Source organism: Wallemia mellicola (genome assembly GCF_000263375.1).
Source record: "Wallemia mellicola CBS 633.66 unplaced genomic scaffold WALSEscaffold_33, whole genome shotgun sequence".
In the NCBI taxonomy this organism is placed as follows: Eukaryota; Fungi; Basidiomycota; class Wallemiomycetes; order Wallemiales; family Wallemiaceae; genus Wallemia; species Wallemia mellicola.
Genome location: NW_006531990.1, coordinates 40030 through 55766, shown reverse-complemented (window position 1 = coordinate 55766; position 15737 = coordinate 40030). Strand labels below are relative to the sequence as shown.

Below are 15737 nucleotides of genomic sequence, written 5' to 3'. Positions count from 1 at the left end.
ACGTGGGTGCTGCAGGCAAGTAATTAGGTGTTACCCTTTGCTCCCTTAATTCGTGTAACTGCTGCTCGAATCTGTGGGACATCTCCTTGAGAGATTTGTCGTGTTTGTCCTGCTCTTCACGTATGCACTTTTTGAATGTGCTTTCTAACTCACCTTTTAACTTCCCGACGGTTTGCGTCATCACATCGGTGAGATGCTCAGCTAACGAAAGTATATCAAAACTACGCGCTCCGTAATTTTCATTAGCGGTTCTGCGTCTCTCATTTAAATTAGTATTGAGTCTTTGACTCTGTCTCCTCCCGTGTTGCGACGCGTCGAGATTTCCTCGCGCGTCAGCAGCACCGAAATCGAACGATATATCGTTTAAAAAGTGCTCACCTGTGAATTCGGCGCTTGCGGATTCACTGGGAGGGTTTTTATGCCCCTCCGGCAAATCGGCCGATTTTCGATGATGATCGTCCATCTACACCATCACCCAGATATATGGAAAAAAAATCAAGTGCCCAAATTTTTAGATACCAACTAGGCGTACATTAAACTCTATCAACTGGGGCAGTAGTGTAATGGTTATCATTGAAGGCTTGCATAGTTCTTTCCTTCACAGCGAAGTGACTTGTTGTTTCTTTCCGATCCCGGTTCAATTCCGGGCTGCTCCAACTTTTTGCACATCTTTTTGCTGCACACTAATTTCCTTTTAGTAATGATAAGTAATTTTATTTGTTTATTTGATAAAAAATACACCATCCAACTCTAATCAGTTTACCACATTCCACATATCGTTAACAATAATTTACAATGAAATAATCATATCAATAAGAACTCTACAAGTATAAACCAGCTGGACCGCTATCTTGTTTTTGATAAAGTATACGTTCTCTTGCACTATCAAAGTCCTTCTTTGTAACTCTCATTCGTCTTTCTCTGAGTGCTAATAAACCTGCTTCAGTTGCAACAGCTTTAATGTCAGCACCTGAAAGTTCATCCTTTGCCATAACATATTCTTCAAGGTTAACATCTTCACTCAAGTTCATTCTTGATGTGTGCAACTTGAAGATATGACGTTTAGTTTTGATATCAGGCAATGGGAATTCAATCTTTCTATCAATTCTACCTGGTCTAATAAGTGCAGGATCCAAAGTTTCAATCTTGTTTGTTGCCATAATAACTTTGACATCACCTCTTGTATCGAAACCGTCTAATTGATTAAGTAATTCTAACATAGTTCTTTGAATTTCCCTTTCACCACCTGATTGACTGTCATATCTCTTTGTACCAACGGCATCAATTTCGTCAATGAAAACAATAGCAGGCGAATTCTCCTCTGCTACCTTGAATAACTCTCTAACCAATTTTGGACCATCACCAAGGTATTTTTGAATCAATTCTGAACCAACAATACGTAAGAAGGTTGCAGAAGTCTGATGCGCAACTGCTTTAACGAGTAAAGTCTTACCGGTACCAGGTTGGCCGTATAAGATGACACCTTTTGGTGGTTTGATACCCATTTCTTCATACAATTCAGGATGAGTGAGCGGTAATTCTACTGCTTCCTTAATTTCCTGTATTTGTTGATCCAGACCACCAATATCTGCGTAAGATTCTTGTGGCGCTTTATCTAATTTCATGACACTGACTGTAGGGTCCTGATCATCTGATAAAACACCAATAACAGCCATATTCTTATTATGTAAAAGTACTGAACAGCCAGGTTCTAAGAGGTCCTTATCGACGAAAGACAAGATCATAACGTATTGCTCTGGACCGGTTGCTGTTGTAATTATAGCATGCTCATCATCAATAATCTCCTCTAAAGTACCGATAGCAATTGGTAAACCACGTAATTCATCTAATTTACTACGCTCTTCAGAGTGAGGGTCATCTTCTGACGCGTTTGGTTTGAGTATAGCTTGGTTTCTAATAAATTCTTCCTCTAAGAGAAGATAATCCTTTATTCTCTCTTGCTTTAATAAACGTAATCTACATCTCGTCGTTGGATTGACGGTAGGTAATTTGGTAACTGCAGAAGGACCTCTCTTTGCTTTCTTTCCTGTTCTTGTAGGTACAGGTGGTTCCCAACGCTTTTGTTGTTTATCCTATCAAATTGTTAAGTATTCTGATAATCGACTAGTAAAAAGCTAACCTTGTCACCTTGCTGCTTTTTGTTTGGTTGAGATTGTTGTTGACCCTATGAATATGTCAGATTCTGTATATCGCTTCATATATTATTTATTCACCATATTATTATGTATGAGTGGTTTAAGTCAGAGTTGTAATATGACGCGGCCACTCTGAAGTTGGAAGAAGAGCAAAATAAAAAAATACAAAATAGACTAAAATACGTTATGAATGATTGTTTTATATTAATGCCACTGTATTATAACAGCTTACTAAAATTCTGAATCAATAGTCATAGATATCGATCGACATATTAGACGTATAGTGATCTACAATGTAATATGATCTATATCATAAGACATGTGCGTTGACAGGGTCGGTGTTTTACACTTATCTCAATGACGAATCCGGATGAACAGCTATCTAAAGAATGGGGGGAGTACGGTTATGCATTGTGGAGTCAATCGAAATCTTGTAAATCTGAGCCGCAGCAAGAAGAATATGCACTATGCATTATTTCTGTGCAGTGGAGCAATTATCCGTTCATAGTGACAAATGTGTCCATTTAGGTCATAAAATTTGGAGCGATAACCAAATTTGTGGAGCAATGGCCGTCAAGCAATACCAAATAATACTAAATACGTAGCTTAAGTACATAGTCTCCTTACCATATAAAGCAACAAACGGTCACTCCGCAATCCTGCATTCCACAAATTGAAATTTGTACCTGAATGACTGTTCATGGGATACACTTAATCAGGAATTCTTAGTCATTAAACTTCTTTCAAAACAACTATCAGTTTGAACAACAATTATTAATAACTAATAACGCAAGTTTTGCATCATCGATTGACAACACGTTGGTCAAATTTCTTTATAGTAATTAGAAGCCGAAAATTTCTTTAAGTTATACTATGACAATGTTTAAACTGCCTGAATGGTCGAGTAGGAGATCAGACGCTGTTGTAGCATTGTCGACACAGTCGACGAACAACTTTGACAACATTAACAAAGTAAGTCTGCTTGTTCTTCTATATCATATACGCTTACACTCAATAGCATACTGAAGAAAGGAGGATGTCTGCTGCAGAATCTTTACTTATGTTATCACCAAATGTCAGGCCGACGACAAGCTCTTCAAAATCGATGAGCCAATCTATTCCACAAGCAAATACAATGCATAAAGCCAGGTCAAATAGTATAATAGGTAGTCTACCACCTAGTCCACCATGGTCACCTGCGCCCGCAACCCCGATTGCATTCCCATCACCTAGAGTCATCCCATTAAGGAAGAGCAGCAGGGACAATTCTTCACCGGGATCATCACTAAATGATGATCCTCTCGACTTAGATGCTGATGCTCCTTTCGAGCTAGATCAAGTCGATGAAGAAGACGTTGACGAAGAAAAGGAGCAGGCAGAGTCACCTGTCGTATTCAATATGGACAGTTTTAAAGTCCCCGGTCATGCCCAACCAATGACGAAAACTTCTAGCAAAACTAGCAGTAGGTCTTCAAGTAGGGGTAGAAGATCATCGAAAGCACCCGATGATGAGAGGGGTAGATCCAGACATAAAAACTCATCAAAATCAAGAAGCTAGCATTAGGAGTTAACATGTTAAGCCTTTTAAAGCTTAACAAGGATTCAACACAAACCCTAATATCATCATCCGCCAAAATAGCATTGTTACATATTATACACACTTCAATGACGCATGTTTCGTTCAATTCAACTTGTAATGTATGCAATATATGAGAATGTATAAAGAAATAATAATATATGACAACAACAATATTGAATATAAATGCGACGTTATATTTATGCTAGTGACTTTTATTGTGCTACCACTGGTTCCCCAAAGCCTGTTGAGGGTGCTGAGCGATAAGGCATTCCGAAGTAATCCGCTGTTCTAGTGAAAACTGTATTACCCCACCAATCTATATTTATACCACCATCTTTTGGTAGTTGCAAGATGAGGAATACTAGAATTATACCAAGTGTTGTGCCTATTTTTTGTTATTTATAAATACTTCAAGATAATCACAAAACATACCTGAATCGAGTGCAGCTGAGAGAATGAAGTTGTATTTCGACCACCAAGCGAAATGAGTTCTTCTTACTAGATATTGGAAAATGAAGCCAATTCCAATCCAACTTGAATAATTTATACCAGTAGCTGGTGGAATATAAGTTGGGCCCGTTAATAAAACGGGCCAATTTAAGTTCCTCAGCCAAGACCTTGGTTTACGCTTGACATAGAAGTATACTGGAATTGGTAAGATTGCACCTGCAATCAGTGCATACACTTGATAATGGTATATACCATGTCTACCATATATCCTATCTGGTCCTATTATACCCCACAACACTGAACTTGTATAGTAAACCCTATTCTGAGGACACGTGAAGTTGGCAGATTGTCTGACACTACACATATCAGAAATTGAATTAAACATCCAATCCCTAATGCCAACTTGAATCAAAGCTGATATAATAGTAGCAGTGACTTGAACTGTGAAGGTAGCCCTTGGTGGTATTTTAATGTAATGCCCTAACTTTGCATCTTGAATGAATGATAACCCTTCAGACATCGTTTGAATTGAATAACATTTAAAAATCATGTTAGCTATTGGTTTACCCGGGAACAAATATCCTGGTATGACTTCACTGACCAAATTGATTGGTATCTCTTGTCCGGTCATCGCAAAAATAAATGAAGCTGGAAGAATATAAACCAAAGGAATTAGCAAGGCAACAAATATACCCCAAACTGGAATTTGTGCATCAAATCCAGTAACAGCTGCGATTGATAATGCCAAAAAGACAATCATATAACTGAGATACCACCAGTGAGGTACATCTGGATAACGCCTCATTAATTTTGCGTGTATATCATCCTCTTCGGTTTTAAAGTTACGCATACCATACCAAATTGATTTACCATGATATAATATAGTATGGACTAAGATTGCAGTAGCGACAGCATATCCAAGTAAATAAACCATTGAATAAGTAGCAGATAAATAAAGCGGACTATAATCTTCATAAGCTGTCGCGTTAAACTCGTTGTCTTCTGATAAAATCCTTGAAATATTATAAGCGTTTCCATATCGATCATAAGGAGATGAATCGGAAATTGGTAGATAATTAAAGAATTTCGCGTTAGTGTAATATAAAATTGGTACTACTAGCCAATATAATGCAAAAAATCCGATTGCTACATTACATTCGGCCCACCAAGGCATTACTAATGGTGAACCGATATAAGTAACTTGTGACCAATCAAAGGTCATTCCGCCCATACCTAAGCCAGTAAACACACCGAAAAGTTGATTAACTGTTGGTGAACGTGGCCAAATCCAACATATCCAACTGAACCAACTGAGCGCTTTAAATAAAAACCCAGGTACGAAATACCAAATTGCGGCAGAAACACCAGCAATGATAAAGAATTTAAATCTAGAAATTGAACCATCATTTTCATCATCTTCGGCATGAAGTGTGTTGAGTAAAGTACATACAACCAAACACTGCGGCCATAAAAGAGAAGCAGGCCAAACCTAGTGAGTAAGTAAAAATAGGAAGATGCTTTTGACTCAATTCACTTACAACGAATCGCCTACAGAAACCAGCTAATCCGAAGCCGATACATTGAGAACTGACGAATAATAAAATATCAAAACCAGCACCAAGTTTGTGACCGTAAAACATTTCAGTAACGACAGTTACATTCATTGCATAAGCGGGGCTTACACTAACGTTTGCCATAATTGTTATTAGCGTGTGTTCCTTAATATTGAATGGACCTGGATTCAAAGTGAACGATTTGCCGCCGAGCCAGCGTGGCATGGTATACAAATCCATAGGGAGGATGTAAGCTAAGAATTTACCAGCTGGATAGGTGATAAGTTGAATAACAATTGGAGTGATTGTTGGTGCAGGTAGTCTGAAATTGAAAACAGTGTTTACTGCAGCAGCAATGGCGCAGAAGATACCACCGATAAGCCAAACTCTGAGAGTTAAAGTAGGTATATCTGGGTCGTCTGTATTTGAAACGCTAGCTCTTACTTCGGGATAAGGGCTGTCTTCTTCGTACTCTAATTCGAGCTTATCAAGTGTCTGAGTAGGAGGGAATTGATGTGTAGGAGAATGTTGATAAAGGTCATCGCTATCTATATTTGACCACCTCTTTACACGATCTGCTGCGTATATAGGTTCTGATGAGGGTGGACGGAGAATATCGTCGTGTGGGCTTAGATACTTCTCATCGAAGTTACTAAGCGGGGGTTGGTTGATAGAGCTCGCTTCTGAGCTAGGGAATTGACCGCGGTTACCATTTGCCGTGGAAGGTGGACCGAATGCGAATACGTCTGCGTCTGAGGATTCATCATCATCGTCTGTATAACTATCAGCGTAGACATCCTCTGGTAAACCACCTTGTTCATTGATGGATGATCTGATAGATCTAGGTATATTACTATTCAAGCTACTGGACGATCTCGCTGTAAATGGTCTGCGTCGTGTAGACATCTCCTCGTCGTCAGTTACAGAGATTGGAATTTGAAGGGCAGTTAGGGACATTTCTCGCTATTTCATAAATAAATAAAATTACATTAATTTCGTACACAATGCCAGTATCTTTATTAACCTCTCTCTTGTCATCTCTTCCTTTACATTCAATCCCAATCCAACGACGCAGCTTGTGAACGGTAGAGATGGTGATACTTTACTCCCTTTCAAAAACAAGGTAGCTATAGTATTAGATACCAGCTGCTCCTGATTGCTATACTGTCCCAGTAGATTGAGCAAGTTGCTGTGTATTGATGGTTCGTAGTAGATATTCTCTATTAGTTCGTTACTCTCTTCCTTATCTGAAATATCAACCTGTATCAACGAGCTAACTCTGCCGATTTCCGTGATTATAACCATTAGTCTATCTTGATATATTTCCAAGCTAGCTTCCAATCCATCTTCTTGGATTGTTTTAGTTGAAGGAAATGCTTCTGACATTGTGCTATGTTCCACGTATTATCTGGTTGGTTGGTTGGTTGGTTGAAGGTTCTGACGCAAGTTCATCAATGTAAGGCTATCGTCACCCAATTAGTGTTCTCCACATAAGGTTTCACTTTCTGATAAAATCCGTTGACGACTTTAGTAAACTCCGCATCCGCGTATTAAAATTGAGTCAAAAAATTTTCACATTACCTTCTAAATACGGAAGGTATAAAAACAAATTAAACTAGATTCGATGTTTTCTTGATAAATAATCATCAAGTAAATTCTAATCTTTTAATTTTAAATATACAGAGCAGGTCTCAAGAAAACAATGCTTCTACGCTCTTTATTACTCTCAACTTTAGCTGGCCTATCATTTGCGGTACCTACACCACGGCAACAAGAGCTAGTGGATAAACACCTTCAAGATAAATTAACTCGTCAAACTCACATTGAAGGTCGCGATGAATGCACAATCTATGAACCCTACTGGGTCGGTGTTGAATGGCCCGAATTTGATGAATTTGATCCCTCACTGGCTGAGATATTCAGATATCGTCAACAACAATCAGTAAATTTGGGTAGTTGGTACGTCTTTTTGTTAAACAATTTGTTTCACTAACATGAAAAAGGTTCGTCGCTGAGAAATGGATGGTACCCTCCATCTTCAAATGTGCAGCTGGGCTGCAAGCTTCAGAATTGGATATTGCAAGAGGATGGAATGGTATGCAAAACGCTCGCCAAGTGCTCGAAAGACATTGGGATACTTTTATTACAGAGGATGATTTCAGATGGTTATCCGAAATTGGTATAAATACTGTAAGAATCCCAATTGGTGAGTTTATGCTTTGCTCTTCACTGTTATTCTAATTGATTTACCAAGGTTATTGGGGTGTTGGAAATCAATTCCTCTGGGGAACCGATTTTGATGGTCTGGGTGAGGTCTACGGTGGTCAATGGTCAAGAATTAGAAGAGCTATCCACTGGGCATCTCTTTATAACATTGGTGTACTTCTCGACCTTCACGGTGCACCAGGATCAGCAAACGGTCAACACATTTCAGGTACATCAGACACAAGAGTTGGTTTGTTCGCCGATGAGTTCAATCTTCAACGTACAGAAGATGTTCTCGTTTACCTCACCGAACAGCTCGCCTATGTTAATAACATGGTCGGTATACAACTCATCAATGAACCCCAATACGGCACTGAATGGCTTGAAGCAATTTACGATAGATGGTTGGGAGCCATGAGAGCTGTACCAGGCGCAGAAGACTTCCCATTATACATACACGACGCCTTTGATTTGGGCAGATACGCAGGTTATGTCGCAGGCAGATCCGATTTCGTTGTTGAAGATCATCACTCATACTTTGTTTACACAGATGAGGATGCTCACACTCCTGCTTGGTTACATGGTCAGCATGTCAACGGACCAGTAAGGATGGGTTTGGAGAAGGAATCAGCCGTCGCACGTCGCAACTTGGTCATAGGTGAATGGTCTTGCGCTCTCACCGCTGAGTCACTCGCAGGTGAAGATGATCCAGCCAACTCCCGCTGGTGGTTCTGCAGTTCTCAAGAAGCGGTCTATAGAAATGTCAGCGCTGGTTACTACTTCTGGTCATACAAGACTGAAGATTGTGACCAGAACCCTAACTGGTGTTTCCTCCGTTCAGTTGGAGATGCCTTACCTGCAACATTTTCAGCATTTGGTCCAGACAACCCACCACATATCAATGCGCAAGAAACGGATGAAATCAAACAGTTAGAGTTACCAGATATCGACACAATCCTTGGAGATTTGGCAGGTACCTTCTCCTCATGGTTTGGTTTGGGTGCGGCACCAGTCTACCGTCGTGATAGACCACACGAGCACGGTAATGGATATGGACACGATGATGATGATCACTTTGATGCATGGTACAAACACAACGGTGGTATCTGGCAAACTGAAGAAACTCAATTTGAAGATTTCAATCAAACCAAGTCAGCAGAAGAGGCAGATAGCGACAGTGCGCGTTTGGCCATCAACAATGGCGCATCTCAAGCAAAGCCAATGCTGAACAATATGATCGATCCTGCTACATTTATTGAGACATTGCAATCTACATCATCTTACGGAGCTGCTGCAAATAATGATCCTGCTATTATGTCAGAAGCTTCAGCTAGAGTTAGAGGCTATAGTGATGGTTTCGGTCTTGCCAGAAAATTTGCAGCTTTTAACCTCTCTAAAGTTGGATTCACCGGTCAATGGATTAGTTCAAATGTTAGACGTTTAATTGAAAACAATGAACTCTTGAATGAGAACATACAAACCTACTCTGATCATTTTGGACGCGGTTTACAAGACGCAGAAGCAGAAGTACTTAGTATGTTTTTTTAGTTTCGAATAATAAAACGGATTAGATTTACTTTTTTAATAAGAATTTTTTGTTATTTATTGTAAAACCCTTTTTAATACATACACATTCTTTTATTATCGTTAATGTCATCTTTTGATAAAGCTAGGAAATGGATGTGGGAAACAATTTTCACAAATAAAGGACTGGGTTTAGCATGCGCTGGTGTAATTGCACTAGAATCGATACTCACGCCTCTTATCGTCAAATATGTACCCTGTTAGTAGACAGTTTCAGAGTAGATCACTATTGATGAGGGAATAGATACAGAAATCGACTGGAAAGCGTATATGCAACAAGTTAAAATGTTCAGAGAGGGGAGTATCACTCATTACGATCAAATAGAAGGCGATACTGGTCCATTAGTGTTGGTATTCCAATCTCTTGTAAAGAAGCTAACCGAAATATTTTAGATATCCAGCAGCTCATGTATACTCCTATACAGCATTATACCACCTAACAAACGCTGGTACGGATATCGAACTAGCACAATACATATTCACTGGTATCTATCTTCTGACGCTAACCTTGATTTTGGGTATCTACTGCAAGACCGAAGCTGTAAGAATTATTAGTATACTTATCTCAATTTAACCTTCAATAGATACCTCCATACATATTACCTTTATTGGCACTATCTAAACGCTTACATAGTATCTACGTACTCAGATTATTCAATGACGGGATTGGAATGTGTATATTCTACGCTTCTTTGTTAGCTCTTATTTATAGAAGACATCTTCTATCCGCTGTACTTTTCAGTTTGGCAGTTGGAGTCAAAATGAACGTCTTACTATTCTTACCAGCATATGCACTGATATATACACTTCAAAGTGGCTTATTCGGTTGCCTCAGGCTGGGGATAAACATGCTTACTATCCAAGTACTGTTAGCGCGTCCATTTTTGCGTACAGATAGTAAAGCATACGTCAGTAGAGCATTCAATTTAGGACGTCAATTTCTGTTTAAATGGACTGTCAACTGGAGATTCATTAGGGAGGACATATTTTTTAGTAAAAGCTTTGCTTGGAGTTTGTTAGGTGTACACGCCGTATTACTCCTTTCGTTCGCTTTGTTTAAGTGGTTGCCTAGAGATGGCGTGACTGCTCTCGAAGTAATCAAACACACCCTTAAATACCCATCAAGGCGTCCTACTGCTCGACTCTTGAATGCAAAAGGTAATTTCAAATGCACCACGGAGATATTTGTTAACGAAATAACCAGAGATTAGTCAGATTGTTTTCACCTGTAATTTGATAGGAATCATCTGTGCAAGATCATTGCACTACCAATTCTATTCGTGGGGATTACCCGTTATAATATTGTCTCACTAATCCTAATTCAGGTGGTATGCGCACCAGATACCTTTTTTAGCATATACTACGCGATATCCGTTGGTTTTTAAGTGAGTGATATTAATATAACCTTTTTTTTTATTGATTTTCGCCCAAGGATAGCACTTTGTGTGGCAATTGAATATGCGTGGAATGTATTCCCATCTACGGATATCAGTAGCAGTGTATTACTCGCATCTAACGTGCTACTATTAGCTGGACAGGCGTACTCATAAGAATTTTGTAGTATACGTGCATTTTGTACATATTAGTAAATCTGTTATTCTAGCAATGCCAGAGATGAGCCAAAGGCGGCATACTGAGGGAGAGGTAATACGTAAGATATATATAAATGAAACACTGTGAATAATAATATTACAAGATAAATACATATCTCTCATTCTAAATTAACACAAGCTGAGCTTACGCGTCATCAAAGGCTTGATAGGTAACGACCATCATGACGGCGGCAACGACAGAAGTAAAGCCAGCTGGTGGCATACAGAATTATTATACGTCTAAGATTGAAGAAGCAGAATTAGCTATACATGCTCGTACGCAAAACCTTCGTAGATTGGAAGCACAACGAAATGCTTTGAATACCAAAGGTGAGTGTTACATTATCATATGTACTATTACTAAATGAACTTCTTAGTGCGGTTACTTAGAGAGGAATTACAATTACTTCAAGAACCAGGCAGTTACGTTGGTGAAGTCGTAAAAGTTATGGGCAAAACAAAAGTATTAGTTAAAGTACAACCAGAAGGTAAATTTATCGTAGATTTCGCACAAGATATCAAGATAGACGATTTGAAGCCTTCATTGAGAGTTGCACTTAGATCAGATTCCTACACCTTACACAAGATATTACCAAACAAAGTTGACCCACTCGTTAGTCTAATGATGGTTGAGAAAGTCCCTGATTCAACTTATGAGAACGTCGGTGGTTTGGACAAGCAAATTAAGGAAATTAAGGAAGTTATTGAATTACCAGTTAAACACCCAGAATTGTTCGAGAGTCTCGGTATTGCTCAACCTAAAGGTGTACTTTTATACGGTCCACCTGGTACAGGTAAAACGCTCTTGGCTAGAGCTGTAGCTCATCACACAGATTGCGCTTTCATTAGAGTGTCTGGTTCTGAGTTAGTACAAAAATATATTGGTGAGGGTTCAAGAATGGTTAGAGAACTTTTCGTTATGGCTAGAGATCATGCACCTTCAATTATTTTCATGGATGAAATTGATTCAATTGGTTCATCAAGAGGTGAATCAGGTTCAGGCGGTGGTGACTCTGAAGTACAAAGAACAATGTTAGAATTACTTAATCAATTGGATGGATTCGAATCATCAAAGAATATTAAAGTTATTATGGCAACTAACCGTATAGACATTTTGGATAGTGCATTATTAAGACCAGGTAGAATTGATAGGAAGATTGAATTCCCTCCTCCAGGTCCAGAAGCTAGAATTTCTATCCTTAAGATCCACTCAAGAAAGATGTCTTTACAGCGTGGAATTGACTTTAAATCACTCGCAGAGAAAATGGGTAACTGCTCTGGTGCAGAAGTTAAAGGTATCTGTACTGAAGCTGGTATGTATGCTTTGAGAGAACGCCGTCAACACGTCAGTAATGAAGACTTTGAATTGGCTGTTTCGAAGGTATTGAAGAGAGCTGCTGAAACTAACACATCTTCAAACAAGTTGTTCACTTAAGTTGTTTTGAAATAAATAAATAAATTTAAATTTTACTTTTGTTTGATCAGAGACGGTTATTTCGATGACGTCTCTTCCAAGTTTACTGTGATGAAATGAGCAATCCTGGTAGGCGAATGCGTGACAGTAGTTTATTAGCTAACACTTTATTAGAAGATTTAATAACGCTAGTCAAGTCACCAAGTGTTCAACGTCCTCAAATACCGAAATTACCCAGTGAATTACACCCATTACCACCGGATATATCAGCTTACTTTGTTTATCCACTTAGTTTAGAGCCATATGCATTAAATTTACTACCAAGTTTACGTCAGAAAGCTAACTTGGAACATCAAAAACATCTCAACTTTCTCAATGAACGTAAAGCAATGATTGAGAATAAAAAGAAAGCGGAAATGAATAGAGTAGCCCCTGGATGGAATGGTGCGTGGGATGCACTTGAACCAGCGTCTGTCGCATCCCCGACGATATCTACTAATCAAAATCAACATAATAGACAACCATCAATCGAAGAGGATTTGGTTAATGGATTAGAGAAGCTAGCTAGATGACCAACTTGTAATAAGAAAAGTTGTATTTATAAGTAAATGTAATTCTATACAAAGATAAGCTTATTCTACTTTTGGTTGTGGTGTTTCAGTTGCTTCTGGTGCTGGTGTTTCCGAAGGTTGAGCAGTTTGTTCAGCTGAAGACTCATCAGGTGTTTCAACAGGTTTTTCATGTCCTGGCCAGTGTTGTTGACCAGATTCTATTGCAGTCTTCATCTTCTCCTCTCTTTTCTTTTGAGCTTCAGCTTGCTTTCTACCTGCTTCGGAGACATCTTCACCGAACAATCTCAATGATAACGCACTTCTTTCTTTCTTATCAACCATCATACTAACACTTGTTTTACTCTTCCATAATGGGACGTAAACAGGTTGACTAAGTCCATTCTCACCATTATCAAGACTGAATTCAACGATGTGACTTCCAGATTTTACATTTTGAAGAATATCTCTAAGTTTTCCATCTTCACCACCTATTGAACTAATAACAGGGTGGTAATGTTCAACAAACGACCTGAGATCATCAGCTGTGCCGCTCAAAATTGATTCCTTTGGTAAATACTTCTTGACAAAGTTTACACTCTCGTTGGTTACTCTCCATTTGCATCTGTTTTCACCTTCTTTTTCCTCCTCAGCGTATGCTTTTTGATTGTCTTGCTTGACGAATAATTTGACACCACTGCTAATCAGCCTTAATCTGGTGTAATCACTGCTATGGAGAATGTTCCTAACTAAATTACTTGTGAGATAGATAGTTCTTCCAGCTTGTTGGTTCGGATTTCTAACTAATAAGTTATGCTTTGGGAAGCTTTCGTGGAATTTATAGTAATCGACCATTCCCTTTACTTCATCGTCATTCTCTTCCATGTAGCTGAAAGGATCCTCTCTGAATGTGCTATCTGGCTTTACTTTACCTTTCTCAGCAGTTGGTTCATCTTTCTTGACACGCTTTTGTGGACGTTCTGATTGAGCTGATGGACTAACTGGACGCTTTACCTGTCCTTCAGTTGTTTCAGTTTCAATTTCAGTTTCAGTTGGTTTAGTTTCTTTAACTACTTCTTCTGTGGCTTTCTTTTCGAGTACAGCAATGAAGAATGATCCTGTATCTTGTTGATGAGAGTACACACGCAAGCTTTGATAATTGTTAGTAATAATTAACCTAAATAATCATTACTAACCATCTTTCTAAATTCAAAGCATCAGCATCTTCCTTTGTAGGTGGCCACATTGATTTTGGAAGCTTATCTTGGATTCTGCTACGCTCTCTTTCATCAGTAGCAGCAGCCAAAAGAGCTTCTCTGTCACCAAATTCGATGGCATCTCTAGAGGTATTTACTTTCCAATCTTTGATACCTTCTTTACGCTTAAGTTGTGGTAATTCTTGTGCGGCATCAACAAGAGTCATATCTGGGTTCTCCTTTAATGCTGTTGCGATAACAGCTTCATTCTCAATTGGGTTCATTGAGCAGGTACTGTAAACTAATCTACCACCAGGTTTGAGAATTTGAATACCACGGTTGAGAATACGAAGTTGAAGACTACAACATATTGGGTTAGTTGTAATCATAAGAAAGTACCACACACTCACCTGTGCAAACCATTTCCGTTATTTGCTGTCCAATGTGACCAAATTTCGAGATTCTTACGGACTGTACCATCACCAGTACATGGAACATCACAAAGGACTCTATCGAAAAGGAATTTCTTTCTAGAACCTGTAGTTTCATCCGTTGCGTAGATATTTGGGAAACTAGTAGCATCCGTGTTAGTAACCATAATGTTAGGTGATGGAAGACGTGACGTTTGGTGAACAAGTACTAGTAAGAATGTCTAAGTATCATTGAAAGCATAAAGCAACTACTCACAGTATGCTCTCTTGTTATCACTGTCGTTTGCTACTACAAGGCCAGTTGGCTCCTTCGCTGGGTCAGCGTGGAGGGCTTCTAAAAGTTGAGCTGTTTTAGAACCAGGAGCAGCACACATGTCAACAGCCTTGATGTAAATCAGTGAAAATTCTCCGATAAACTGATAAACTTACAGAATGATGTGGTTCAAGCTTTAAAAGAAGAGGTGGAATCATAGAGACAGCTTCTTGACGGCTGATATTACCCGCTTCATTTTCATAAACTAAGAAATTCTGGAATCTCTTAAACTCAGGACTCTTTCTGATTTGAGTTTTTGTGAGGTTCAATTGCCAAGCTAAACCATCAGGGTACCTTGGCGTCGATTAAGCGACAACTCAATAGATAAATTAGACACCCACCATTCAAGTTGTCTTGGTGGTGCTAATTGAACACCATCAAGTTTAGCCTCACTAAGTATAGGAATGTATGTCTTCTTAATGTGTTCATTAAGATCTTTAGCCGTAGATTTATTACCTGTAATCCTAAATGATGTTGGTAGCAATTCCTTTGCAAATTTCATGAATTCATCCCATTCTTCTGGACTGAGTATGTTTTGAGCCTATATACATGAAATATAAGTGAACGCATATTGTATTAATGTATAAAGTACCTTATAGTAAGCTTCAAAGTTTTGATTAGCTGGTGTATGTTCTTGCCATGCAGGTCTTCTCTCATAATTTGATTTATCATTCTTTCTACAACCTTTTTTGAAAGCTTTCTTTGGTGGCATATTG

General features: G+C 38.8%; 9 protein-coding genes and 1 non-coding gene across 10 annotated transcripts; 6 read left to right on the top strand and 4 right to left on the bottom strand.

The window, feature by feature from the left end:
• The first annotated feature begins 549 nt into the window (after positions 1–549).
• Positions 550–656, top strand: WALSEDRAFT_t103. The gene has a single exon. It is a non-coding gene; the product is annotated as a tRNA-Ala (tRNA).
• A 106-nt stretch (positions 657–762) lies between these two features.
• WALSEDRAFT_61600 (26S proteasome subunit P45) lies at positions 763–2526 on the bottom strand. Its single transcript, XM_006960715.1, has 4 exons — positions 2390–2526; positions 2235–2330; positions 2141–2185; positions 763–2093 (listed from the first exon to the last, which is right to left on the bottom strand). Exons 2-4 carry the CDS (start codon positions 2235–2237, stop codon positions 822–824), a joined length of 1320 nt encoding a protein of 439 aa, XP_006960777.1. The 5' UTR covers positions 2238–2330; positions 2390–2526; the 3' UTR covers positions 763–821.
• A 367-nt stretch (positions 2527–2893) lies between these two features.
• Positions 2894–4059, top strand: WALSEDRAFT_61599 (hypothetical protein). Its single transcript, XM_006960714.1, has 2 exons — positions 2894–3128; positions 3175–4059. Exons 1-2 carry the CDS (start codon positions 3030–3032, stop codon positions 3712–3714), a joined length of 639 nt encoding a protein of 212 aa, XP_006960776.1. The 5' UTR covers positions 2894–3029; the 3' UTR covers positions 3715–4059.
• On the bottom strand, positions 2968–6679 carry WALSEDRAFT_61598 (OPT-domain-containing protein). Its single transcript, XM_006960713.1, has 3 exons — positions 5724–6679; positions 4168–5674; positions 2968–4120 (listed from the first exon to the last, which is right to left on the bottom strand). The coding sequence occupies exons 1-3, from the start codon at positions 6642–6644 to the stop codon at positions 3948–3950; spliced, it is 2601 nt and encodes an 866-aa protein (XP_006960775.1). The 5' UTR covers positions 6645–6679; the 3' UTR covers positions 2968–3947.
• On the bottom strand, positions 6680–7555 carry WALSEDRAFT_61597 (hypothetical protein). The gene has a single exon (XM_006960712.1). It carries the CDS (start codon positions 7122–7124, stop codon positions 6723–6725), a length of 402 nt encoding a protein of 133 aa, XP_006960774.1. The 5' UTR covers positions 7125–7555; the 3' UTR covers positions 6680–6722.
• Positions 6680–9517, top strand: WALSEDRAFT_61596 (glycoside hydrolase). The gene is made up of 3 exons (XM_006960711.1): positions 6680–7697; positions 7742–7944; positions 7993–9517. The coding sequence occupies exons 1-3, from the start codon at positions 7441–7443 to the stop codon at positions 9489–9491; spliced, it is 1959 nt and encodes a 652-aa protein (XP_006960773.1). The 5' UTR covers positions 6680–7440; the 3' UTR covers positions 9492–9517.
• Positions 9518–9589: 72 nt separating this feature from the next.
• On the top strand, positions 9590–11102 carry WALSEDRAFT_61595 (ALG3 family protein). Its single transcript, XM_006960710.1, has 7 exons — positions 9590–9726; positions 9772–9874; positions 9921–10068; positions 10112–10685; positions 10732–10807; positions 10853–10912; positions 10960–11102. The coding sequence occupies exons 1-7, from the start codon at positions 9594–9596 to the stop codon at positions 11075–11077; spliced, it is 1212 nt and encodes a 403-aa protein (XP_006960772.1). The 5' UTR covers positions 9590–9593; the 3' UTR covers positions 11078–11102.
• A 48-nt stretch (positions 11103–11150) lies between these two features.
• Positions 11151–12589, top strand: WALSEDRAFT_41687 (26S proteasome subunit P45). The gene is made up of 2 exons (XM_006960709.1): positions 11151–11449; positions 11497–12589. The coding sequence occupies exons 1-2, from the start codon at positions 11302–11304 to the stop codon at positions 12552–12554; spliced, it is 1206 nt and encodes a 401-aa protein (XP_006960771.1). The 5' UTR covers positions 11151–11301; the 3' UTR covers positions 12555–12589.
• Positions 12590–12646: 57 nt separating this feature from the next.
• Positions 12647–13105, top strand: WALSEDRAFT_58881 (hypothetical protein; the record flags this gene model as incomplete). Its single annotated transcript, XM_006960708.1, has 2 exons — positions 12647–12662; positions 12708–13105. 2 exons carry the CDS (start codon positions 12650–12652, stop codon positions 13103–13105), a joined length of 411 nt encoding a protein of 136 aa, XP_006960770.1.
• Positions 13106–13137: 32 nt separating this feature from the next.
• On the bottom strand, positions 13138–15733 carry WALSEDRAFT_34219 (S-adenosyl-L-methionine-dependent methyltransferase; the record flags this gene model as incomplete). The annotated part of the gene is made up of 7 exons (XM_006960707.1): positions 13138–14231; positions 14278–14637; positions 14688–14916; positions 14965–15091; positions 15138–15315; positions 15363–15562; positions 15614–15733. 7 exons carry the CDS (start codon positions 15731–15733, stop codon positions 13166–13168), a joined length of 2280 nt encoding a protein of 759 aa, XP_006960769.1. The 3' UTR covers positions 13138–13165.
• Positions 15734–15737: the final 4 nt, after the last annotated feature.

Excerpts from the sequence above, each read along its gene's own strand:
- WALSEDRAFT_61597 (XM_006960712.1), bottom strand. The coding sequence starts at position 7,124 with ATGTCAGAAGCATTTCCTTCAACTAAAACAATCCAAGAAGATGGATTG.
- WALSEDRAFT_61600 (XM_006960715.1), bottom strand. Across the intron at positions 2,094-2,140 it reads AAAAGCAGCAAGGTGACAAG|GATAAACAACAAAAGCGTTG; the intron begins GTTAGCTTTTTA and ends ACAATTTGATAG.
- WALSEDRAFT_61596 (XM_006960711.1), top strand. The coding sequence starts at position 7,441 with ATGCTTCTACGCTCTTTATTACTCTCAACTTTAGCTGGCCTATCATTT. Across the intron at positions 7,698-7,741 it reads TCAGTAAATTTGGGTAGTTG|GTTCGTCGCTGAGAAATGGA; the intron begins GTACGTCTTTTT and ends AACATGAAAAAG. Across the intron at positions 7,945-7,992 it reads TACTGTAAGAATCCCAATTG|GTTATTGGGGTGTTGGAAAT; the intron begins GTGAGTTTATGC and ends TGATTTACCAAG.
- WALSEDRAFT_41687 (XM_006960709.1), top strand. The coding sequence starts at position 11,302 with ATGACGGCGGCAACGACAGAAGTAAAGCCAGCTGGTGGCATACAGAAT. Across the intron at positions 11,450-11,496 it reads AAATGCTTTGAATACCAAAG|TGCGGTTACTTAGAGAGGAA; the intron begins GTGAGTGTTACA and ends TGAACTTCTTAG.
- WALSEDRAFT_61598 (XM_006960713.1), bottom strand. The coding sequence starts at position 6,644 with ATGTCTACACGACGCAGACCATTTACAGCGAGATCGTCCAGTAGCTTG. Across the intron at positions 5,675-5,723 it reads GTTTCTGTAGGCGATTCGTT|GTTTGGCCTGCTTCTCTTTT; the intron begins GTAAGTGAATTG and ends CTTACTCACTAG. Across the intron at positions 4,121-4,167 it reads CTCAGCTGCACTCGATTCAG|GCACAACACTTGGTATAATT; the intron begins GTATGTTTTGTG and ends AACAAAAAATAG.
- WALSEDRAFT_61595 (XM_006960710.1), top strand. The coding sequence starts at position 9,594 with ATGTCATCTTTTGATAAAGCTAGGAAATGGATGTGGGAAACAATTTTC. Across the intron at positions 10,069-10,111 it reads TCTACTGCAAGACCGAAGCT|ATACCTCCATACATATTACC; the intron begins GTAAGAATTATT and ends AACCTTCAATAG. Across the intron at positions 10,686-10,731 it reads TCGACTCTTGAATGCAAAAG|AGATTAGTCAGATTGTTTTC; the intron begins GTAATTTCAAAT and ends CGAAATAACCAG.
- WALSEDRAFT_61599 (XM_006960714.1), top strand. The coding sequence starts at position 3,030 with ATGACAATGTTTAAACTGCCTGAATGGTCGAGTAGGAGATCAGACGCT. Across the intron at positions 3,129-3,174 it reads ACTTTGACAACATTAACAAA|CATACTGAAGAAAGGAGGAT; the intron begins GTAAGTCTGCTT and ends TACACTCAATAG.